General features: G+C 41.1%; 1 protein-coding gene across 1 annotated transcript in view; it reads left to right on the forward strand.

The window, feature by feature from the left end:
* Positions 1-24839, forward strand: part of PCNX2 (pecanex 2) — a 243488-nt gene that overhangs the window by 60336 nt on the left and 158313 nt on the right. Inside the window, exons 11-13 of the mRNA XM_037510412.2 lie at positions 7701-7854; positions 7941-7973; positions 16993-17164. Coding sequence (XP_037366309.1) covers positions 7701-7854; positions 7941-7973; positions 16993-17164 — 359 coding nt within the window. The remainder of the gene's footprint in view (positions 1-7700; positions 7855-7940; positions 7974-16992; positions 17165-24839) is intronic.

Genomic DNA, 24839 nt, shown 5'->3' on the forward strand with positions numbered 1-24839 from the left:
ATAATTTTAAGTTAGGCTGGCTTGTGTTAACCCTTCATGTTAAAAACAAGTGTTTCCTTAGATTTCTAGTTTTGTTATTTTGAAATCCACCAGGTCACAAAAAGTTGACTGAAAAATCAAATTAAGGCCTAAAAGAAGATGATGAAAATTATTGCACTTTTAAAAGGTGTATGGTTTATAGTTTTAATCACTCCTCTAGTAAGTCATGTGGATTTTCAATTTTGTGTCCAGGATGACATAGAGACAGCCCCACCCTGGTATCCCTCAGACCCTAGGTTTTGGGGATTCCCCCAGGGTCCATTCCAGTCTCTATTACTTTCTAGTGTTCATGGAATGACTGTGACACTGTTTTGTGCAGGTTTTCTACCTGTTAAGTGGAGAAAAATCTATACTACAGGGAGGTTGTGAGCATTAAATCAATTTAGCCATAGATAGAGTTCTTTATTAGTTACTGTAATAATTATTCTCTGAAATGTGGCCTAGAATCCAGAAAGAAAAAAAAAATGAATAAATAATAAAATTAGGGTAGCCACAGTAGATATTGTCAAACACAGCCAGTAAAATTTAGGCCCTTAATTCATCGAGGGAATCACTGTTTATTCAGAGCCCTTATCAGCCTACTTTCAGTCATCTATTAGCAAGCTTGATGATCTGGTTTTCCAGTTCACAGTCAATTAAGAGGGGAGAAAGGGACTGCATGAACCCCCAGCTGACAGCAAGGAAAGAGGAAAAAACCCAAAACACTGACCTAGAAAAATGGAGCAGCTTGGGACCTTTGCAAGGAGACTATAATCCCCAAATAGAACAGTGGTTCAGAAACAATTGGGAGCTTTATAGAAATACAGATTCTCAGGTGTGAGATGTCACCCCATGGCGTGGCCTGGAGGACAGTTAGGGCTATATTAGAACATAGCTCACTGGCACACCGTCCTAGCAAGACCATGATGATCTAAATGGTCTTTTTAGGAAAAGAGGAACTTACACTATGAACTTCAGGTATTCTGCTAAGATAAAAGACATAAATAAATTATCTTTGGTATTCACTGGGGGGCAATACAGTCTCACATGAATTACATAACTTGAATTGTCAGATTGAAGTTTAGCAAGAAAAAGTATGCAAAAAGGATTGGACAGGAAGTAGAAGATAATGGTGAATGGCAAATATTGAAATGGAACTAATCTTTGCTATAAACTCTCATAGTTTAAGGCCTTCAGCTTTACTCTGGAATTCAGACTGATCTTCCTCGAAATGTTTCCTTTTATTCTCCGATCATATCTTCACAGTTTCTATAATTGCAGCCTTTTTTCTTTGTCATTCAATTTGTCATTCATCCTACTCATATATTTTTGGACCTGTCTTTGTTCTCCTTTCTCTTTTTATCTAATTTTCTATTCTGCATTACCCCATGCTGCAAAACACCTGGTATTATTTTCATTTATCTAGTTTATCAGGTGGTCACTGGAAATAAGAAACTGTCCATCTGTGCATCATTTTATTCATTCGGCAAATTAAAACAAAACAAAACCAAGCACCTACTCTATGCTATGCTCTGTACTGGGCACTGGAAACAGAGTGATGAATAAAATACATGTGGTCACTGCCTTTGTGGAGTTTGCATTTTACTGGGGAAATAGGCAAAAATGACAAAATGTAATAGTTGCTATGAAAGACGCACATCAAGATCTGAAAGAGAAGCTGGGAAGGAGGGACACTGTTGACAGAAAAGATGGTTGTAGAATACTTTTCTGAGGAGGAAACACAGTTGACACTTTTTGGTCCCCAAAAAGCTTTTATAAGTTTTTCAACTTGAATATCAGAATATTTGAGTTCTTCACATTTTTATACATCTCTATAAAAATCTCAGTTGTATGGGAAAAAAAAATAATGCTCAGCTATGAAAAAGATGAAGTGTTGCCAATTGTGACAATGTGGATGGATCTGGAAGGCATTATACTAAGACAAACACTATATGATTTCAGTCATGTAGAAGATAAAGAAACAAAACAAGCAAATAAACAAAAATCAAATAAAAACAAAGTCTTAGATTCAAAGAACAGAATGGCAGTTACCAGAAGGGAAAAGGACTGAACTGGGTGAAATGGATAAAGGGGGTCAATTTGTGGTGGTAGATGGAAATTGAACTTTTAGTGGTGATCATAATATAGTACACTTGAAAATTATAAATCAATGTTATGTCAATAAAAAACTTTAAAAATGGACAAATGATCTGAACCACTATCCCAGCACACAGATGCCCAGTAAGCATATGAAAAATATTCTGTTAACCTCTATCAACAGGGAATTGCAAGTCCACATGACAGTGAGGTAATTCTCACACCTGCTGGAATGGACTGACAGTACCAAGTGCTGACAGGGATGTAGAGCAACAGGAGCTGTCTTTTATTGGTGGGATGTAAAATGGTATAGATACTTTGGAAAACAGCGTGGCAATTTCTTATAAAACTAAACATATTTCTTTTTTTCCTCACATTTTAAAAGGAAAAGTTTATAGGAAAAGGGGAAAGAAAAAGAAAGGCAACTGCGTGGTCACAGGCAGGCAGAAGAGCTGCCTAAAACTAAACATTTCCACACTATGGTTTAGCAGTCATACTCCTTGGTTCCAACAACTTGAAGACCTAGGTTCATGCAAAAATCTTTATGCAAATGTTTATAGAAGCTGTAATAATTGCCAAAATTTAGAAGCGTTCAAGATGTCCTTCAATGGGTAAATGGATGAACAAATCATAGTGCATCTGTACAGTGAAATATTTTCCAGCACTAAAAAGAAATGCACTATCAACCCATGAAGAGATGAGAAACCTTAAGTGCATATTACTAAGTGAAAGAAGCTGACCTGAAAAGGTTACATATTGTATGATTCTAACTGTATGAAGTTCTAGGAAAGGCAAAGCTCCAGATGCTGTAGAAAGATCCAGTAGAAAGATAGGTGGTTACAAGCATTAAAGGAGCAGGAATGGAGGAACAAATAGGCAGATCACAAAGGATTTCTAGGGCAATGAAAATAGTCTCTGTGATACCACAGTGGTGGGTATATATAAATGTGTATATTAGTGTGGATATCACTATATATTTTTCTAAGCCCATAGAATGTACAGCACCAAGACTGAACCATAATGTAGACCACAGGCTTTAGTTGATAATGATGTATTAATGGTGGTACAGTGATTGTTAACAAATGAAATACTCTGGTAAGGATGATGGTGGTGAGGGAAGCTGTGTTTGGGGGGGGGTGCTATGTGGGAAATATTTGCACTTACCCTTCAGTTGTACTATTATCTAAAATTGCTCTTAAATTCAAGTCTATTAGTGCCTGTATACTAGGAATGAAGTAACTAGTTGTCCTCGTGTGAAATCATAATTTAATGGAGAGACCCGTGTACATAAGCAAAAACTGGTGAGGTTAAGAAACATACTCAATTCTTGTCAATGTCCATCTAAGCTCCTGATTTTGTGGTCCATTCACGTGATCTTCTTTTACTCTAAACCACTCCTTCCCATAAATTCCTCCTGCATCCTGTCCTCTGTAACGGGGCAGGGGAGAGGCACCCCAAAACCTGTCTGCTCTAAATAGGTTCTGCTATCCACCGCATCAAGACAAAACATACTGTAGTGTGTAAGACCTTTAATGGAAAGAAACTTTAAATAATTAGTGTGTAATACAGAAGAGACAAAGTATTAAGTTTCCAAATCATGCACCCAAATTTACCCATCCCCTCGTGGGAACATGACCAGCCAAATATAGTTGGCCCAAAGCAGGGTCACTGAGGCCCAAAAGCCTGCCACAAGTCTAAATAAAGCACCTTCTCGTGGGGATCCATAGAAAAGGATCAGAAACAGACAAGTCTGGAAGGAAAAGAGCAAAATCAAAATCATGATAAAAGCTGCCATTGTTAACCTCCCCATGGGTCTCTCACCCACATCTGTTTCAACCAGTCCAAGACGAAGAAGCAAGTTCGGCTTCTTCACATGTCTCTCTGCTCCATGTGCCTCCTTCAGGTCTCCTTCTTGCTCTCCATCCTGCTTCCTTCCTTCCCCAGTCTCCAGCTACTTCTCCCTGCTCAGCTCTACCCTCCCTTGGGTGGGGCAGGAAACCTGCAACCTCCCTTTTTCCTGGGGACCACCCTGTTCCACTCCCGTAGAAGTCTTCTACTTCTGATGTCAAATCCTAGACTCTGCTGATCCTTCATTTCCTGCCTCAAAGTTTCCCAAACCATCTGTAGCATTTTGACCTTCTACTTTCTCCTCTCTAGAAGCTCTTCCTGTTTTCACTTGCATCCCCATCGTACTTAGGCTCCATGATCCAGTGTTTTGTGTATAGGTCCCTCTCCATTGAAATAATACTAAGGGTTAGAAATGCTTGGGGACACTCACCTGGGCCCTGCTGAATTTCCCATAGACCTTTCTCTTTTTTAAGTCACTATTTCAGTTGCACCAGCCCTGAAAGTTCTTAGAATTGCAAGATGCCCTTCAGCAAAAACTATCAGAAATCTTTGAAGAAAACAGTTTATACTTACAAGACCTGGAAATTATACAGCACACCTGGGCCACAGTGCAGTCTTGGGGAACTCCTGGGGTAGAGAATGAGAGAAGGGACCAGGAGTCCTGCCTTTATTGGGGTCCACAATGGGGGGTTTAGGCTTTCTTAGGCTTGCTTTATATTGACACCTTTAAATCATAAGAGCAAAAATTTAAAGCAAGGAAAGAGAGACGAAAGTAGTGTTTGTCACAACTGTCTAGTTCTCTAAATCAGTCCAGATCTGTAAAAAACAAAAAGCTTGGGGGAAGGGGAGTTGGAGCTGGTTTTCTTTTTTGGAAATATTTAGTGAATTTACTCAATTGAAATGATAAGTGATACGACTGAAAATATTAAATATATACAAATGTCAGTATAAATTAGCTAGCTCCATGAACATCTCCAGTTAAGCATTTATACAATACATATCCATCTTTCTCTTTATGTAGGAATAACAGACATGACATGACATGAAGATTCTGGCAAAAAAAAAAAAAATCAAAGATATTGAAAATATTCTCAAGTTTTAAAAATGGTGTGGGGATAATTTTAACAGCAACATTCTATATGAATGAAAACCCTGATTTAATTTGTGAATTTTATTATGCCTGGAACATGGTTGATTTTAATTTTCTTAGAACAGATATTGGTATCATATACATTGACTTATTAATAATTATGATATTTTGTATGCCCAGTGTCTCCATATAGGCAAACAATTTTAGTATTATTTACAATGATTTTTTTTAAAGATTATTTATTTATCTATCTATTTATTTATTTATATATACAAGCACTGGGTACAATCAGAAGCACGAGAGGGTGAGAGGATTCACCAGAGCCAGAGCGGGGAACAGAACAGGCAGACTGATGAAGTACACTGCTGAGGGGAGCAGCGGGTGCAGCGGGATAGGTCTGCCGCACCATGTGGGACCCTCGCCTGCAGCCAGGGATTGAACTGGTGCTTCAGAGGCTGCGGGCAGCTTTGCAGCCCAGTGCTCAACCGCTGCACCACCGGGGAGTCCCTACAATGATGTTTTAACTTTTGAAGCCTTTCAACATAAGAAAAGAGCTGCACACATTTCAGTGTTTTTTTATAGAACCCCATCTTTAAAAGATGATTGATCTTGTGGTTCCTGTAATAAGTCCTGTCTTATTCTTTCAAACAGTACATATTATTCTTATGCAGGAAATTATTAAGACCCAGTAGTCCTTAAACAGTGCTCTCAAATAACCATATAAATCCCAATGCAATGAAGGGAACAATCTTCCTCCTGCACTTTCATCCCACTGAAGTTGCTCCTTTCAGATACTTTCCCGCTTCAGTGTGAAGTAGATGGTTAGAGTTTCCTTAGTGTTTTCACTGTAGCTTCTTAAGCAAAAAAAAATATATATATATATATATATTTTCATTTCTTTCACAGTTCCATTCTCAGATGATATATTTTTTATGGAAATCATACAACCCAGGAATGTTTTAAATAACCAAATGCTCCTGTGCTCACCAATGGTTTATAGAAAGAAAATCACCACATCTCACTTGACTGCTGTGCAGTCTTATTGCTTCTGGTTTAAAAAGTAGTGGTTAAAGGGGCCTCCCTGGTGGCACAAGGGGTTAAGTCTCAGCAATCTGAACCTATCCGCAGCTACTGCAGCAGGAGTTTTCTCCCCGGCCAGGAAACTAGCCCACATGGTGCAGCAGACTTCTCCTGTCCCCCCTGTTCTGCTCCCCACTCTGTCTCTGGTGAATCCTCTCACCCCCCTCCCCGTACCTTTGGCTTACACCCCTGTTTTTTTCTGCATACATAAATCTTTAAAAAAAGATTCTATTTCTGTTGAAGTAGAACTGGGTTACAGGCCAAAGGTGTTGGGAGGAGGGTGAGAGGATTCACCAGAGACAGAATGGGGAGCAGAACAGGTGGATCTACTGAAATACACTGCTGAGGGCAGAAGAGGGTGAGGCAGAAGTCTGCTGTGCTATGTGGGTAGCTCCCTGGCCTGCTGGGGATCGAACTTGTGCTGCAAAGGCTGCTGATAGCTTTATAGTGCTGAGACTTAACCACTTGCGCCACCAGGGAGGCCCAAATAAATCTTTTTTTTTTTTTAAAGTAGTGGTCAGAACTATTATCCAAAACAGAAATTATAAATGACAGAAATATTCAGATTTTAAAGCAACATTTAAGTGGATTGTGGGAACAGAAAAACCATCTTACTTTGGTTCTAAGACCTACTGGTAAAACAACTAAGGATGAAGATGCTTATTTATTACAGTTGCCTTGAGAGACTTGATCAACTGAAAAAGAGCAGCTGGGACTTGATTCTTATCTAGTCCTGGGACTGGCCAAAAGTTAGGCCTCCTAGCAGTCAGTGCTTTTTTGATATGAATGCTTTGCAGCTAGCTTGGTTCAGGCACTTGCATTACCATAAGGAAAAGTCAGTCTGGAAGCTTACAATATACCCAACTTTCAGACCCTTTATAGCAACATCCTAAAATGTGCTTATGTTGTCACTTGCACACTCATTGGCAATGCCCCACCGTGGATAAGCCCACCTCTCCATCCCACACCTTGTCTGGAGCCCCCAAGACCACACAATAAGGCTTGGGGGTCAAGCAGACCTTCTGCATGGTCAGCTCACCAATGGAATTCTTCTGGAATTGGACTGCACCTGGAAATGAAGACTGTATCTGGAAATGATTTCCCACTCCAACCAGGTGTTAATGACTTTTAAAAGAAGCCACTGAATCCCTGGCCTGTACCCCTGTTCTTGTATGCATAAATAAATCTTTAAAAAAATTAAAAAAATAAAAAAAGCCAGTAAAGTTCTTTATCTGAAATGTATTTCACTCATAGATGGAATAGTTAATTGCCTTTTCCCAGTGAACACAGAATAGTGGTTAAGGAGACCCCACGGGATTATATTTCATTTGTTTCAATAACATAAATCTGGACTTGAAATAAGTGTTTTGTTTATAAAACACAGGAATCAGGAACGGAAGAAAACCTTAAAATCAATTTACCAAAAATAAAACCATGCTTAAGATAATACTCTGTCATCGCTGTCAGTCTTTTGGGAAGCAAATGGATATCCTTTGTTTAAAAATAGAGAAAGTACCTCTTATTTCCTTTCTTTTCTTTTCTTTTCTTTTTTTTTTTTTTTGCATAGAACTGAAGATGTCAAGGAAAACGTGCTGGCGGTTTTGCTCATTGTCCTGGTTTCCCTGCTTGGATTTCTGACATTGAACCGAGGTTTTTGCAAAGATATGCGGGTACTGCTCTTCTGCCTAGTCATGGCCAGCTGCCAGTATTCCCTTTTAAAGGCAAGATCACATCTCATTCTTATCATCACTAATGTATCCCTGAAAGCATGAGATGATGACACAGACGCTTGTGATTTCTGTTCTAGAGTGTCCAGCCGGACCCTGCCTCACCAGTACATGTAAGTGTCAAGTAACAGGCAAGTCGCTTGTCTTTTGGGCTTGTGTTGAAGATACTGGGCCAGCCAAAATCTATTCCAAAGGCTTTGTGTGTATACACACACACACACACACATATATCAATGTACATATATATTGAATATATAAATAGAAAATTTTAATAAAAATACTAATGCATGACGGTTAAGTTCAGGCTGGGTTGAGAGCATGGTGTATGTTGGCAGTAGTGGGGAGTCAAGAGTCTATGGATGGTGTTTTCTATCCGACCAGACTCGTATAAGGAAAAACCCTGTAGCCTGGTGGAAAATGGCAAACTTTTTGATCAGACTACCTGGTTCTTCCCACTTGCATGAGCAAGATTCGTCTACTCACTATGCCTCAGTTTCTCTATGTGTGAATAAGGAAATAGAAAATTTTCTCTGGGATTAAATGGTCTATGTCACATGCTTTCAACAGTGTTTGGCACAAAGCTATTGCTTACTAAATGGGGGCTGTCATAATTAGTGTTATCAGTTATGTAATCATGACTACTTAGCCAATCTCATTCTATGTCACATTTTCAAGTGTATTGTTAACTTTCATCCCCTTACCTTTGGGTTAATTTATAGTCAAGGCTCTGGGCTCACCAGTACTGATCTCTTGGTGCCCTGGCATTTTCCCATGAGCTCTGAGGCACACACAATATTCGCTGAACAGCTGTACCTTCTCTCACGGGGTGCTGAAGGACAGGCTTGTCCCAGCTCTCCCCTCTATCCCAGGTGCCCTGACCACATGCCTTTGCGCTGAGACCACTGCCTGGTGAAACTTCCTGGCACTCTGGGAAACCTGCTTTCCTTTGTCATGGTGAGCTCCTGTGGGCCCTAGAAAAGCCCTTCCCATGAAAGAAAACTTAATCTTCCCTCTATTGTGCTATAAAAAAATGCATATCCAGGATTTAGGACTGCTTTTAAAACTGTGATAGCTCATGTTTAGCTCATAGTAATTAAGAAAAGCTTATAATTGGACAATCACAAGGCATGGTTCCTATCTTGTTAAATTCCTCTGTTGCCTGTAATTGGTTTACATATAATACATCTTCTTTTATCCCAGAGTCTGAACGTCAAGATAAGTAGCAGCAGCATAATTAGGGTATTAAGATGTATTGTTGTGATTATTGTCAGAAATCTGTGTTAGGTGGTGTGCATAGAGGTGTGCAGCTCTGAAATGTTCTGTTCAAGCCCACCCCAGATGCCCCATCACCCCCTGCTTCAGTAGTAGCACTGCAGTCTCGTGTCTTCATCATTTTTCTGGGTGACTTGGGGGAGGGGTGTTGTATGCTATTAAACATTCATTTCCTGCACGTACTTTCAGGAATAATGCAGTACATGCTAGCAAAGGTGATGGTGAGTACAGCTGCATAATCTCCGAGGATGTGAATGTCCATCAGCAGGATCCTTATGTCACCGCTCTCAGCTGGAGTTAGAGTGTCTGTATGGGTCTAGTTCCGAAAGACTAGATTCGGCTGCTTCTTTATCCGAGCAAGCATATTATTAGTGAGACAGTGAAAAATGACTTATCTTACTATCAGAGTAAGACATACTCAGATCTCTAACTACTTTCCTTGCAGTAATTAATTCACTTACACAGATTTTTACAAGAATTACTCCCTAATATGAATTGGCATTTCTCTAACAGTGCTAGTGAGTAAAGAAATTTTGGTGGCTGTAAAATATTTGTCTTGCAATGTGCCCAAGCATACAGGCATTTATAAGGCTGATTTACTATACGTAGTTCATAGGTGAGCATGTCTCCAAAAGGATATGGCCTGGCGGGTCTGTGCCCAGGGACCGTTCTGGAGCCTGCCACTGCCTCTACCCTGGTTACATTTAATTCATCAGTGGCTGTCAAGTGAATCAAAGTGTTTTTCAAAACTACATTACTTTGTACATTTGGGGGAGGGGCTGTTAATAAATTCAGTCAATTCTTGCTTGTAGAGCAACTCACTGGGATTTCTTCTTTGTTTCCTTCCAAGAGCACAGAACTAGCAAGTTTTAAGCAAGTTGGTAAAACTAGAAGATAGCAAAATAAAAAAAAAATTTGGCATAACACTGTTTATTTCAGATATAGATGCAGAATTAACATAACATGCTAATGGATATTGTACAATAGACTGTGGGCAGGAAAAAAAAGGCATCTGATCATAAAAGAAAAAAGTCTAGGAAAGCTTAAAAAACGGACAGGTACATGGAGACTGGTAGTAGCAGGTTGGGCGATCACAATGTAAATTGGTTTACACGGATTTATGCATTGTTATAACCAAAACTATTTACTAATACTCACCAAGAAAGCAGAATTCAGTAGGTTGTTCCCAAAATGGGATCCCCTGTATTGCTCAGGGGCCATTCCCAGTACCAGTATATGTACTAGGTCCACTGCAGGGCCTAGAATAGACTGAGTCGTCTGGATACATTTCCATCTTTTTTTTCCTTATTTTTGGCATGATTCCTTCCTTGTTCATAGTATAAACACCAAAAACTGAGGGCTATAACTGGTTCTATGTTCTACTCATAGAACTGTGGCTACTACATAGTGAGGAGATTTGGTATCTTCAAGGTATATAAAATAATCAATAAAAATAAAAACCATTGGGGATGCTTTTTGTAAATAAGTTTTTTTTTCCCCCAACAGTTTTACATTTGCTGAAATATTGGAATAATAGAACAGAGAGTTCCCATATGCCCTGTACTCAGTTCCCCTATAATTAACCTCTTACATCAGTATGCTACGTTTGTCATAATTTTTTTTTTATTTTTTTAATTTTTTTTTTTTAATAGAGGCATGCTTTTATTTATTTATTTGTTTGTTTTGTTTATACATGCACTGGGTACAGTCAGAAGCACGGGAGGGTGGGAGAATTCACCAGAGCCAGAGCGGGGAGCAGAGCAGGCAGAAGGACCAAAGCACACTGCTGAGGGGAGCAGCGGGCGGCAGGAGAGGTCTGTGCGCCATGTGGGACCCTCCTCCGGTGGCCGGGGAGCAGCCGGGGATCGAACCGGCGCTGCAGAGGCCGCGGGCAGCTTCGCAACCCAGCGCTCAACCGCTGCGCCACCGGGGAGGCCTATACGTTTGTCATAATTAATGAACCAATATTGATATGTTTTTATTAACTGAAGTCTATACTTTAGTCAGATTTCCTTATTAGTTTTTACCTAGTGTCCTATTTCTTTCAAAGATCTCATCCAGGATACAATGTCACATTTAGTCTTCTTAGGCTCATGTGAGCTGTGACAGGGTCTTAGATTTTGTTTTTGATGACCTTGATCATTTGGAGGAGTCAGGGAATATTTTAGACTGTCCCTCAGTCGGGATTTATCTGATGTTTATCTCATGATTAGACTGGGGTGATGGATTTTCAGGAGGAAGGTCACTTTGCTAAAGAGCCATTTCATCACATCATATAGAGGATACATACTATCAGCAGGATTTACCTCTGTCGATATTTACCTTGATCACCTGGTTAAGGTGGTGTTTATCAGAGGGATAATTTTGAATGACATAAAATAATTTCTCAGCCTTCAATCCTATAAGTAAGATTTTTTTTTTAAATGAAGCACCATTATTTTACATTCTCATTATTTTTGGACAGTATAGGATTTCTCCCCTCAGGTGTCACTATAACTCTCCCACCAGCAAAGCACCCATAATCCTTCACCATAGTCCATTGTGGTCTCCTAACCACCTTGTTTTCTTTTCTTTTTTTTTTTTAAAGATTTATTTATTTATCCATACAAGAACCGGGGTACAGGCCAGATGTGCAGGAGGGTGAGAGGATTCACCAGAGACAGAGCAGGAAACAGAACAGAACAGGCAGACTGACTGACTGAAATACACTGCTGAGGGGAGCAATGGGCGAGACAGGAGAAGTTTGCTGCGCCATGTGGGTCAGCTCCCTGACCTGCCGGGGATTGAACTCGCACTGCACAGCTGTAGACAGCTTCACATCACTGCGTTCAACTGCCAGCACCACCTGGGAGGCCCCTTGTTTTCATCTCTCTTCCCGGATGCCTCTGATCTTTGGTCACTTTTTAAGGACTGGTTTTAAAATTTGTCTTTGTTTGACCCATTGTTTGGTTTCTCCGTATTCCACATATAAGTGAAACCATCTGGTATTTATCTCTCTCCTCTGGCTAATATAACTTAGCATAATCCCTTCCAGCTCCATCCATGTTACTGCAAACTGCATGAATTTATCATTTTTGATCGCTGTCTAGCTATCATAGAAGACTCATGTCTTTTACTTCCATTGAGTGAAACACTGATGAAGACTGATGAAGTGGGAAAATATGTGAAATGGGTATTGGTAGAGTGGGCTGTATCCTGAACATTGCTCTGAGGAACACTTTGATATCCATTTCAATGCCCTCTTGGTTGGACAATTGCATCTGCACATTTGTCAAGGTTCACAGATCTGAAAGTTAGGAAGTTAGACCTAAAAATAAATCATTCTGTGGAAATAGAAACTAAGTTTATGGAAACTCATTTGCCCATGTCTTTTTAATTTTTTTAGATTCTATCATTTTTTTTAATTTTTTTAAGATTTATTTATTTTTATACAAGAACTGGGGTACAGGCTAGAGGCGCAGAAGGGTGAGAGGATTCATCAGAGACAGAATGGGGAGCAGAACAGTCAGAAGGACTGAAATACACTGCTGAGGGGAGCAGCTGGCACAACAGGAGAGGTCTGCTGCACCATATGGGACTCTCCCTGGATGGTCGGGAATCGAACCCACAGTGCAGAGGCTGCAGACAGCTTCACAGTGCTGCATTCAATCCGCTCCGCCACCGGGGAGGCCCAGATTCTTTTTTTTTTTTTATTTTTTTATAATTCCCTAAATGTCTTTTTTTTTTTTTTTTTTCCAAAGATTTATTTATTTATTTATACAAGCACTGGGTACAGTCAGAGGCGTGGGAGGGTGAGAAAATTCACCAGAGCCAGAGTGGAAAGCAGAACAGGCAGACTGATGAAATTCACTGCTGAGGGGAGCAGTGGGTGGCAGGAGAGGTCTGCGTGCCATGTGGGACCCTTGCCCGGCAACCAGGGATTGAACTGGTGCTGCAGAGGCTGCAGGCAGCTTCGCAACCCAGCGCTCAACCACTGCACCACCGGGGAGGCCCTCTGTCATTTTTGATTGAGGAAAAATTGGTTTATAACACTGTATATGATTTAGGGGTATAGGTTCCCACCTCTTTGCACCTACCTCAAAGCACCCCTGTGCTCCCCACCCCCACCATTCCCTACTGGTAGCTTCCATTCTGCAGTCAGATTTATAGGGCTTGTTTTGGTTCTTTATATTTCACGTATGAGTGAAATCACCAGATGTTTGTCTTTCCCCTCCTGACTGACTTCACTTAGCATAATACATGGATGTCTTTTCAATTTTTGATTTCTACTGTGATTAAACTGAGGTAGCATCTTAATAATCAACTGTTAAGAATTACTTGACCCTTTGGTTGCTACTTATCTCCCATACTGCTTTCTCTAAAATGTGCAGGATGTGCTGGTACACACCATGCACAAGTCAAAGAGTACTTGCTGTCCAGGGTTTTACTTGGGTTCAGCTTTGTATAGAGCAAATGATGTCTCCAACCCCACCCCTCCCCCCAGCTATTCTCCCTTTGCTCCACATTCATAGGACACTGAAAGTGTATAGTTAAAAATGTTGGTTTGCTTAAGCTAAAGTGAAAAAAACTCATCAACAACCATCAACAAATGCTGCTTAGGTAAAGTAACCTACACCACCAAAAGAAACTATACATATAGTAAGCCTTTAATTAGAAGGATGAGAGTAGAGTCCGTGTTGGTAAGCTGAGGGGCTGGGCAGAATATGTGGTTATTTTTCCACAACCTCCCCAGGTAAGTAGCCCTTTTCAGCCCCTAAAATCCTTTTAATAAAAGTCGATGCCCCAGAGCTTTTATGAATGCCGCTTCCCATATTCTGTATTTGCTTGTCATGAGTGGTGGTCACATTGTATGTTTAAAGAACAGTTATTAATAAAATCTAACAAAGTTCTGTTGGGCCTAGAAGGATCCAGTGTCAGATAGAATCCTCTCCCTAGTTGTTGGGGTGCTGTTTGTTGGGGGCCAAGATTCCAGATGATCAGGGTTCGAACTTTTGCTCAGCCACTGTTTTCTGTCTGTGAAATCCGGAGCAGATTTCTTAGTTGTTATGCTCTATTTACTTTTGGGAAAATGAGAATAGTAGTATATGCTTCTTAGAGTATACTGAGGATTAGCCACAGGAATGCATTTAAAGTAGGTAGAACAGGGCCTCCCCCCCCGCTCTTGTATGCATAAATAAAGAAAATAAATCTTTAAAAAAAAAATAAAGTAGGTAGAACAGTGCCTGGGGCAGGGAAGGGCTGGGGATGCTTAGCTGTCTTGCAGTAGCTGGGCCTCTGAATGTGGCTGGATGGGTGCAGGCTCCGTGGTGAGGCAGCTCTTGACTGCCCTGTACATTGAAGAAGCTGGACATCTGGAGTGGGCATGCGCAGCCAGCTGGTGGGATGGATGTGGCTTGACCCTGGTTCAGGGGCCTCTGAGGCCCAGCTGCACTCCAGCCCCTGGGCCATTTAAGATTCTCTCAGATACCCTCACCTTCCTTACATAAAAACATTTTTTTCTTAACAACAACAGAGTTGATGTATTTGACCTCTTGGTAAGAAGGTCTTTAGAATGACCTCATCCCTCAGCCTCTTGCTCTCCACAGGCAGAGTTCCTGGAGGTTTTAGGGGCTCTCACCCCACTTTCCCTGCTCTTGACCAGAGTGTATACTGTGAGATTGTATATGCAGTGGGCTGAGGGAGCCCCAAGTGCACACAAAGACCAGCTTTTATTACACAGCCTCCAACATGCCCGGCAGCTGAGATGTGCTCCCCAATGTGTTTCAAGATTAAAAAAACAGATGGGAAATAGTCAGATACTAAGTTTCAAGTGTTTCAAGTCAAATTCACCTGGAGGAACAAGTGAAATTTTCCTGTTGGAAAAAAGCAGTCCTTGGGGGTTTTAATGATTGATTCATATGTAATAGAAAAAAATTGGGAAGCCAGGATATTTTGTTTGCAGGTGTTCTTAGGAATCAATGCAAATAAAGGTAACTTCTATGGCATGTATTAGTGATATGCTTAGGATGGTTTGGGGACTCAGAACGTCTTAGAGGAAGTGAGATGAAGCAGACACATGATGGAGAGGGTAGGATCTTTGTAAGAGAGCCTTAAGTTTTTTGTTTCATAAATTACAATACAAAGAAGTAGTCCCAGGGCCTCCCCGGTGGCGCAGCGGTAGAGCGCTGGGTTGCGAAGCTGCCCGCAGCCTCTGCGGCGCCGGTTCGATTCCCGGCTGCTCCCCGGCCACCGGAGGAGGGTCCCACATGGTGCGCAGACCTCTCCTGCCACCCGCTGCTCCCCTCAGCAGTGTACTTCGGTCCTTCTGCCTGTTCTGCTCCCCGCTCTGGCTCTGGTGAATTCTCTCACCCTCCCGCGCTTCTGACTGTGCCCAGTGCATGTATAAACAAAACAAATGAACAAACAAATAAATAAATAAATAAAACATGCCTCTATAAAAAAAAAAAAAAAAAAAAAAAAAAAAAGAAGTAGTCCCATACCCAATAAATAACATTGGGCTTGGCATATCCAAGATGAAACCTCCAACTTGTTCAAGGCCAAAGACTTTCAATTCCTAGAGAATTTATTAATAAGCTCTTAGTAAAAGGAAGAATTAGGGCAAATCAATGGTAGCTACTTAATTATATATTTTTTAAAATATCATTTTGAGAAAATGGCTTATATGCTTATGTATTTGTATACTAAGTAGCTGTCTCTATCACCCAATTTCTTTTGCTATTCACTTGATGGGAAATGCATTAAGATTTAACTTAGACTTTATTTTCAGGTTTTTTCTTTAATGCAGAGGAAGTATTCCCATACCCATTAATCTATGACCTAGTTGGATACAAAAGGAAATTTCATAAGAGTGCAAATATTCCTGCAAGACTGAGTCTGGACTCAGGGCCAAACATAACCAGTCCCCATGGACCACCTGTGTTTTCCTTCCTATTAAAAGATGGTCTCAGAATAGGACTATTTCTATTATAGAAGCGGTGGCAATTTAAATTGCATTTCTAAATATAACATGTTTGAGGCAGTGAATTTAAAAACCCACATTCAAAAATGTATCACTTTTATCTACGTTTTATACTCAAAGTAGTTGGTGAATTGCAAAGAGTACTTTCCCTTTAATATGTCTTGGTTGGATTTTTGAGCCTTATATATTGTGTATTGATTGGCGAGATATAAATTCTTCATTGACTTTTACCCTGGGAATTTGATAATATATTTTTTCCTTAGTTTTTCTATCTATTCAAGGAGAAAAATAGAAAATGTCCCTACTTCTCCTTATTGCAATATTTCAAAAGCTAAGATGAGATCTGTTAAATTTTGGACCCTTCTCAAAGTATATATAAATAGCAGGTTCTAAAAATTGGATTTTTTTCACAGTGCTACATGAAGGCCTTTTATGCAATATCTGCAGGTATAACTTTATAGCCCTATTGTCTTGCTTCCTAAAACATGAGGAAATTAAAGCCCAAAATTTATAATTCTATTTCTTATTAATAATGGAGCGCAAGTTGGACCATGAAGAGCAAGTAATGGTTTAAATTAGTTTTGCACTTGCAAATGAACAATACACTGTTGGGAAGCAGTAAAGTAGATCGAGATTCTCTCCAAGGATGGTAATTAAATTTTCAGGTAAATCTTGTTGAGTCTGAGAGGTGTAGCATTCTTTCTGATATTCTCATTCTGATTTGACAGAATAATCATTAGTTTTTTTTCCCCCCTCTTGGTGTGCATGAATTATGGTAGGTGTGTGTGTGGGGAATTGTTCTATGATCTAAGTTGTATGAAATGGTATAAATTATTGACTCTGAGGCTTTTTTCATTTAATCAGAATAAAGGTACCATTCAGAAATTGTGTTTGTTTTCTAGGGACACAACCAAATGATAACATACAGCAGACCAGTCTATTTTTGTGTGCTGTGTGGCCTTATTTTGCTTCTCGATGCAGGGGCCAAAGCCAGGTACCCTCCCACTTACGTTGTCTATGGCCTGAAGCTCTTCTCTCCCGGGTCCCTCCAATCAGCTAGGGACCTCTTAATAGGTGAGTTAATTTGGGGGTTGTGGAGAAGAATATAGGGAAGGAAGGATATGTTTCCCTTTATCTTCTCATTCCCTAATTAGAGAAACCTGGTAATTGGATGAAGCGATGGCCTGCATACCCTCTTGGCCTGCATACCTTCTGAATACTGTCTGCAAGTTGGAGCATTAGAACATCCAAGAACATAATTGGGTTTTTTTGATGATTAAATATCTTTTTTTTAATTTTATGTATTTTTTACATTGTTTTTCATTTTTGTACAATGTATGCATTTTCATCTTTGTTATAGTCCCATAAAATTCCCACCACCCTTGTTTTGATCCTACTTCCTTCCCCCTTCCCTGTAGTGTGTCTCTGGTTTATAGTTGCCTGTTGATTTTGATTTTTACTTTATTATAATTAGTCTTTTTCCTGATCCCTTATTTGAGTTTTCTAAATTCCTGCTATGAGACCATCCAGTATTTTTCTTTTTCTTTCTGACTTATTTCACTGAGCATGATCCTTTCCAGCCCCATCCATGTTCCTGCAAATGGCATGAGTTTATCTCTTTGTTTTTTATACCCATGGCCGTGAGGTTGCAGTGCTGTAACATCTGAAAAGTAGTCGCTGTGGTGCCTGGTATGGGGTGTCAGTGGGACTTCCCGGGATGGGGGTGATTTTGCTGTCAGGGCAGCAGCCACAGCCCCATCTGCATGGTGACCCATGAGTAGCCCGGTTCTTAGTCCAGGTGGAGGCCTACATATGCTGCCCATCCAGCCATTCACTAGCGCACGTTGCTCCCTTTACACAGGTGACGTGCATATTGTAAGGGCTTAAGGCCCAACTCCAGAGCCCAGATGACTGACTGGTTGAATTCTAGCTGTGCTTCTTTACTTGTGATAACTTGAGCAAAATTCAATTGTAATGTGAGGACAAAATTAGTCTCCACCTCAGAGGCTGTCTCAAACTTTACATGCTTTAGTATATATTGAAACATACAGAGCAGTGCCTGATGCCAAGTATGCACTATCTTTGTTATTAGGCAAACAGGCTGCCAAGCAAATTGCCCTGACTGGACTGTGATGTTCTGAGAAATTTTGTGATGGCCTTTAGGGATGTAAACACACGCTAACATGTGATGGACTATGATTCCTTTGACCATGTGAGCTGATGAAGACGGCTACTGAATTTGTTGCCCTGCCTCTGTGGCATGGCAACAAGAAATCCTACCCAAGAGGATCTTGCCAAAGCCTTAGATCCCCTAGCATCCTTTCTCTAGCTCCCATGGTATTTCCCTAAGTCTCTTCAATGAGACGAGGGAGGGCCCCTGAATATAGAGTAAGTTTTTGTTGTGCTGTGCTCCTTCGTTACAGGTGAAAACTGATAGACATCTGTAGTGGCTGAAAGGCACAGAGCAGGATCTCTGTGATCCTATGCAGACAGGTAAAGGAGAGTCCTGGAGCCCTTGGTGCCTTTTCAGGCTTTTATTTTGTGTTTACCAGGTACAGGACAGGCTGGGGTGCCAGGGGGCCGGGAGGCTGGCATGCCTCCCAGCCCCCAGCAAGTCTTCACTCTTCCTGGGCTCTCTGGCCTTCTCTCATGGTCTCCGCTTCTCTTTCTTCTGCTTTTTTTCCTCTCTTCTTCTCATTCTACTAGAATGAGTGCTCACTCATTTATTCTCCTGGCGTCCCCATGACACTGCCCTTATAGGCCCAGTCTCAGCCCAGGGGTACCCACCTACGTATGCCCACACCCAACTTCAGGTTCCCACCATCAGGCTTGCATAAAGGACCGCAGGGATCATCAGTCCTAATGATGGGAGGGCAGAGAAGCCTCATACTCACTTACCCCACAACATCCTACCCCTGACACTCCTTCCTGCTTCCATCCCCCATCCTCTTCCCACTGTCTTGGTAGCAAATTGCTTGCTTCACCTACACCCAACCCACCACCAGCCCAACTCTGTGTCCTCAATATACCTCTTATTACAACATGTGAGGGCTTGAGGAGCTTCTTGATACTCCAGGTTTAGGTACCATGTCTCAGAGAACATCTGAGCTCAAATAGGAAATAGAAGCATGTTGAAAAAAGAAATGAAAATAGCTCCTATGATTACACTCCCAGTCAGTGCTCTCTTACCTAAGAATATTTCTGCCCTGGCTGACAGTTTTCACCTTCCTTTTTTATATGACTTTAAAGTTCTGTCAGTTGGATCAGGCACACATAAAACGAAACTTTCAGTTTCACTGTTTACCTTCTCTTAATTAGCTCACCTATCATCCGCCTGAGACCAGCTGCAGTGGAGAACTTGAATGCACTGAGATTCTGGCTGTGGCTGCATAAACTTCTGATTCCATCCTTTTCTGTTGTCTTCTTTTTGCAAGCAGCAGTCCAGAGCTTTGCAGACAGTTGGAGTCCAGAGCTAAGGGGTATAGGAGGACCTGGGGATTTCATACCAGGGGGCTTTAAAAGATATGAGAAGATGTACAAGAGACGTTTGTCTATGTCTACATGTGCTTTTCCTGCTCTGCACCCCACACTTGGTCCTGCATGACTCCTGGCCATCTTTTCCACAATCAGGATCATGGGTGTAAGGGCAGGACAGGCCACTGAGCAGGTTTTCTATGATCCAGCAGACCAGGTAAAGGAGGATAGAGTCCTAGAGCATCCTTGGTGGCTTTTGCAGGCTTTTATTGGGATTTACCAGGTACACAGCAGGCAGGGGTGCTGGGGGGCCAGGAGGCTGGCAGGCCTCCCAGCCCACAGCAAGTCTTTACCCTATCTGGGCTCTCTGGTGTTCTCTCTGCTTCTCTCATGATTCTGCTTCTGCTGGCGTCCCTGTGATACCACCTTTAAAAGCCCAGTCTTAGCCCAGGTGAATTCCATCTATATATGCCCACACCCATTTCCAGGTGCCCACCATCAGGCATGCATTCGGGATCACAGGGTTCTGTCATCTATCCTAATGGTGGGAGGGCAGAAAAGCCTGATACTCTTTACCTTACTCTACAATGGGTTAGTGTTGGTAGACTTCCACTCATACAGGTCTCAGGAATTTGTAGCCTGAGCTATAATCCCTGTGATCCCTCCTTGTGCCTGGAGCTGTGACCTTGAGCTGTAACCCCTGTGATTCCTTTCTCTGCCATGGACCTCTGTTCTGCTTTTCCCCATGCCCTTGACTATGCCTATAACAATGGCTCATTTTCCCTTGATTTGGTACCACCTTCTATCCTCTCGCAACCCATTACTTTTCATAGTACTGAACCCATTTTGTAGTAATCAGTTTCATTTTTGATACTGGATTAATGTCTGCCTCCCTAGCTAGCTCATTGCTAAGTCAGGGCAGGGTGGAACTCCTGCCTGCTTTCTTACCACTGAATCCCCAGCTCTGAGCATAGGGTCTGTTGTATATGGCATTAAAGAAACCTTTGTGTAACAGATGAACTACTGAATATAGAATTTAAGTATCAGAGAAATTAATGTAAGGATAAACTTTTGAAATACTTCCTATTCATCAGCCAGGGAAAACAGTCATTTTTGGACCATTCAGCTCAGCCTATGAAATAAATAGGGGCCTGATAGTTTTTGTTGATTTTTCTGTGCATGAGTGTCTTCTCATTCCTGCTTTTCTTTAATATGCTACTATCAAAAAGTCAACATTGTAGAATAAATATAGTTGTCTTAGGACAAAAACTTACCATGGCTTCAGAATGTGAAATATTGTTAAGGCTCAAAAAGTAAGATCTTAATATACTTACTCGGGAAAAAAACAAAAACAGATTTTATTTTAGTAACCCTGCTCTACATTAAGCTACTGACTACGTGCACTCTTATTTTATTTTTCTTTAAATCAATTCCATGAGGAGTGAAGATGGGGCAGGGAAAATGGCACTTCTTATCTTTTCTCACTGGAATTCCTTTTCCCTCATTAAACCTTCTCCTGAATACATATTTTTGTCTGCTTGTCAACAGTGACAAGTAAAAATAGCGATAAATAATCCATCAAGCCTCCACTAAATGACTTCTGGGGTAAAGAAAAAAGGAAAAATAGAACAATAGCAGTCCCTATGGAAAGAGTGTGTTAAACATACTAATTTGCACTGAGAAGGAAAAGATCATGGTACAGATTTAGTGCAATTGGGAAAGAGGAAGGTGATAGAGGGTTATACTATTTTTCTAATTTTATGAGAAAAAACAAGGGCAATTCAAAGCCATCTATTCTTTGCACAACCCCTTCACCATCTGTCCCCTAGCTACCAAGGGATCTAAGTGGTATATAGCTGCTGTCATTTTCAGGTTGAGAGGGAAAAAGAAAAAAAAAAAATATTAGGAGAAAACAAAAGGTTATGAGGAAGAAAAAAGTGCATTAGTTTCCCCTGGCTGCCCTAACAAAGGACCACAAACAAATGGCTGGGAATAGCAGAAATTGATTGTCTCATGGCTTTGGAGGCACCAGGAATCTTAAATCTCTGATGGCTCTAGGAAAGGTCCATTGCAGGCCCCTCCTGGGCCTCAAGATGTCCATCCTCTCTCTGTGTCATCACATCCCCTGCCCTCTGTGCCTACCTGTCTCTGTGTCTGAACTCCCCTTTCTGGAGGGACACCAGCCACTTTAGGTTGGGGCCTGTCCTAATTGATCTCAATCTTCACTTGGTCATTTGTGAAGACCCTGTTTTCATAAAGGTCACATTTATAGATCCTGGGGGTTTAGGACTTCAACATCTTTTGATGTTTAAACCATTCAGCAAGGAGCAGTTAAGGGAAAGGAGAGCGAGAGACAAGAACTAAGGACATGGGAGGTCATTTACCATCTCATGGGGGAGGCGCTGTTGTGTCTCACTGTGGATGGAGTGGAGGTGGCTCATCTCCAGTAGTGCTGGAGAACATGAATGTTTACTACAACCGTGCCTTGTTGGTGCTGTTTGTGCTACCTCTGCCACTCCTGGCTTCTTCTCAGCACCATCAACCTGTTCGAGGGGGTGGAGGTATAAAAGAAGGGGCGTAGGAAAGGGACAAGGGAGAACCATGGTCTGTTGCTTTCAGCAGAGGAGCCTGCTTCCTCCTGCCTCCCAGGGCAGAGGGAACTGAATGCTTAAGACATCCGTGGGACGTGACTCCGGTGTAAACCAGGTGGGTTGGAAAGAGGGAGAACTTCCTTGTTATAGGACAGGAGCACCTTAAAAGCAAGACGAGCACATCAGATAATAGAACAGTAGAAGAGGCAAGAAATATGAAGACTGAAATTGACACAAGAAGAAAAAAGGCAAAATTAGTGACAGGGGCTGGTTGCTATTTTGCTGGCTGGGGATGAATTCAGGCAATGGAGACACTCAGGACAATTTTTTTTTGCTTTTATGATCCCTCATATATAATCAGAATATCTCTCTGGGCATTTCTCTTTCATTATCAGGAAAATTTTATTTCCAGGAGTAAGGTTAAAAAAACAACCCCTTAGTCAGTCCCCATCCCTGTGGTCCATCAGAGATTGGTGACTTCTGGGTTAGAGTTTTTATTACTTTCTTTTTGGGTGACTTCAGCAGCAGCCTATGAGTGAGACTGGCTTTGCAATGATCCTGTAGATGAGAAGGCCAAGAGGATGTCTGTTCTTAGTACCATGTTTTAAAATCAGTAGGTGCAAAGCCAGAGTGTGTCCCAAGGAAGGTAACCATGTGAACTGCCCTGGGTCTGCGGATGGGGCCAAGGCATGGGCAAGTCCAATTCAGAGCAGCAACACATGGGTGCCAGAAGTGCCCTCCACATCTCCCATCATGACAAGGCTGTCAGGGATTTTGTTCTCTGTTGCTGCAGTTATACTATCCAGCCCCAGCAGATAGTTAGGTGGATTAGAACTCACTGCAAGACAGACCTGTGCAATCATTTAAGTTAGTAGTGTGGGTTGGCTAGTGAAGCGAGGAGCTTGCTGATGTGGAAAGTGAGGACAAGACAAAAGTCCTGGGCTGCAGGATTCTGGGTTCTTTATCAAATAGCCTCTACGGCCCTTTTTGGATTGGAGGACTTGATGTTTTCTTTTGTGCATAGATTCATCACCGTGTATCTACAGTCCAGCTACAATAATATAACTCTTAAAGATAAGGATAGGTTTTATAACCTGTTACTGGAATGTACCTGTTCTTATTTGCACACTGAGACCTTACATTTCCATGTCTGTGTAAACACTTGTTTCCTGGCCTCAGTAGTTATCATTGGGTGTGTTAGTGCACAGATATGGTGAGTTGGAGACCCAAAATGTATCCATTCACATCAACTCCATAGGTTTTAGTTCTATTTCCTTGTCATTTTAATTATTCACAGTAATAAACAGTATTATTCACCTTTAACTGTAGAATTAAGCACATTACAGTATTTTCATTTCTAAAATTTTCTTGAAAAGAAATGGAACTGTACCGGAAGTTTTTGCACTTATGATAATTATGAGGGAAAAGGAGGAGTAATAAAAAGTAAGAGAAAATTATGGAGCCCCTCAGTAGTATACTAAGAAAAAAGCTTTTGCTCACAGGAGAAATTGCCAACAACCACAGGAATTGTCTTATTTTTTACTTTTGGGAAAAAGGACAAAATCCAGCAAGCTCAAGTGTGATTTTCCAAATCTCCTATGAAGGCAACAGATTTGGCTGCTTTTTCATTCACATGAACTGCAGCTTGACAGATGAGATCCACCTTGCCCTTATTCACACCCCTGGCTCTGGATTCAAAGACCAGAGATTTCCTCCTCTTGTCTTTGAAATGAGTTAGATTTCCTAACTCATTCTAGAGAAGATCTCCATCCTGGGCTGCCTTGTCTGCTGCTCATTAAGTTCTAATTCTGCCCCAGGACCAGAACATCTTCAGTGAGGACTTTCAGGTGTCTCCTACCACTTATTTCCCTCATGTCATCCTTCTTTGTGTTCCAGTTCTTTCTGCTTCATTAGTTTTGGTTCCATTGCCTAATGTACATCTTACAGCGAATAGTTCCCACCTCCGTTTTGCCAAACAACTTCCAATCTTGGGCTGTATTCAACATGATTTCACACCCAGACTTTTTCTGTAGTTCTTCATACTCAGTTTAGTGTTGTCACACACACAGCATTTGAGACAGTGAGTGAATAAAATCTGGCTGCATCTTCTCTCTGCCCCTATCCTGCCCATGTGAAATATCAAGTAGCAAATGATCTTCCTATCTGAGTTTTGAATCCTGAAGTTAAGAGAACTACTCAGTTTGCTTGAAATTCTACGGATTAAAATTTCAATCCATAACTCTGTGTTCTATAATTAAATGTCTATGTGTTACAGGGTAGGGTGAGGGGCACATATGGATTTCTTATATCTTGCCTTTCATGTCTCTGAGTTCCATTCACAAAAGCTGGAAAAAAAAAGAAAGAAATTGCATCTTATGCAGTCCTGTCTTACAGATCAGTGTCTGTTTCTGACTGCCTACTTTGGGAAATGTGTTCTTCACAGATGCTCTAGGTTTTTACAGGGTAGTTAGATCTTGCCACAGGGAAAAAAGATTATAATAAAATCATCATGTAATTCAAAATATAATTCAAATTCCAAGCAAAGGCCTGTTGATTATAGTCATGTTCATTACATAAAATTGTACTTTTGTAAAGGGTTGACATGCTTTCCTTGTATTGCCATAGAGGGGTTTGTCCCATACTTATTTTTAATTTACTACTAGCAAGAAAAAGGGCTGGGCAAT

The sequence above is a fragment of the Talpa occidentalis genome, unplaced genomic scaffold, assembly GCF_014898055.3.
Source record: "Talpa occidentalis isolate TD23 unplaced genomic scaffold, MPIMG_talOcc4v2.1 talOcc4.14, whole genome shotgun sequence".
Classification (NCBI taxonomy): Eukaryota; Metazoa; Chordata; class Mammalia; order Eulipotyphla; family Talpidae; genus Talpa; species Talpa occidentalis.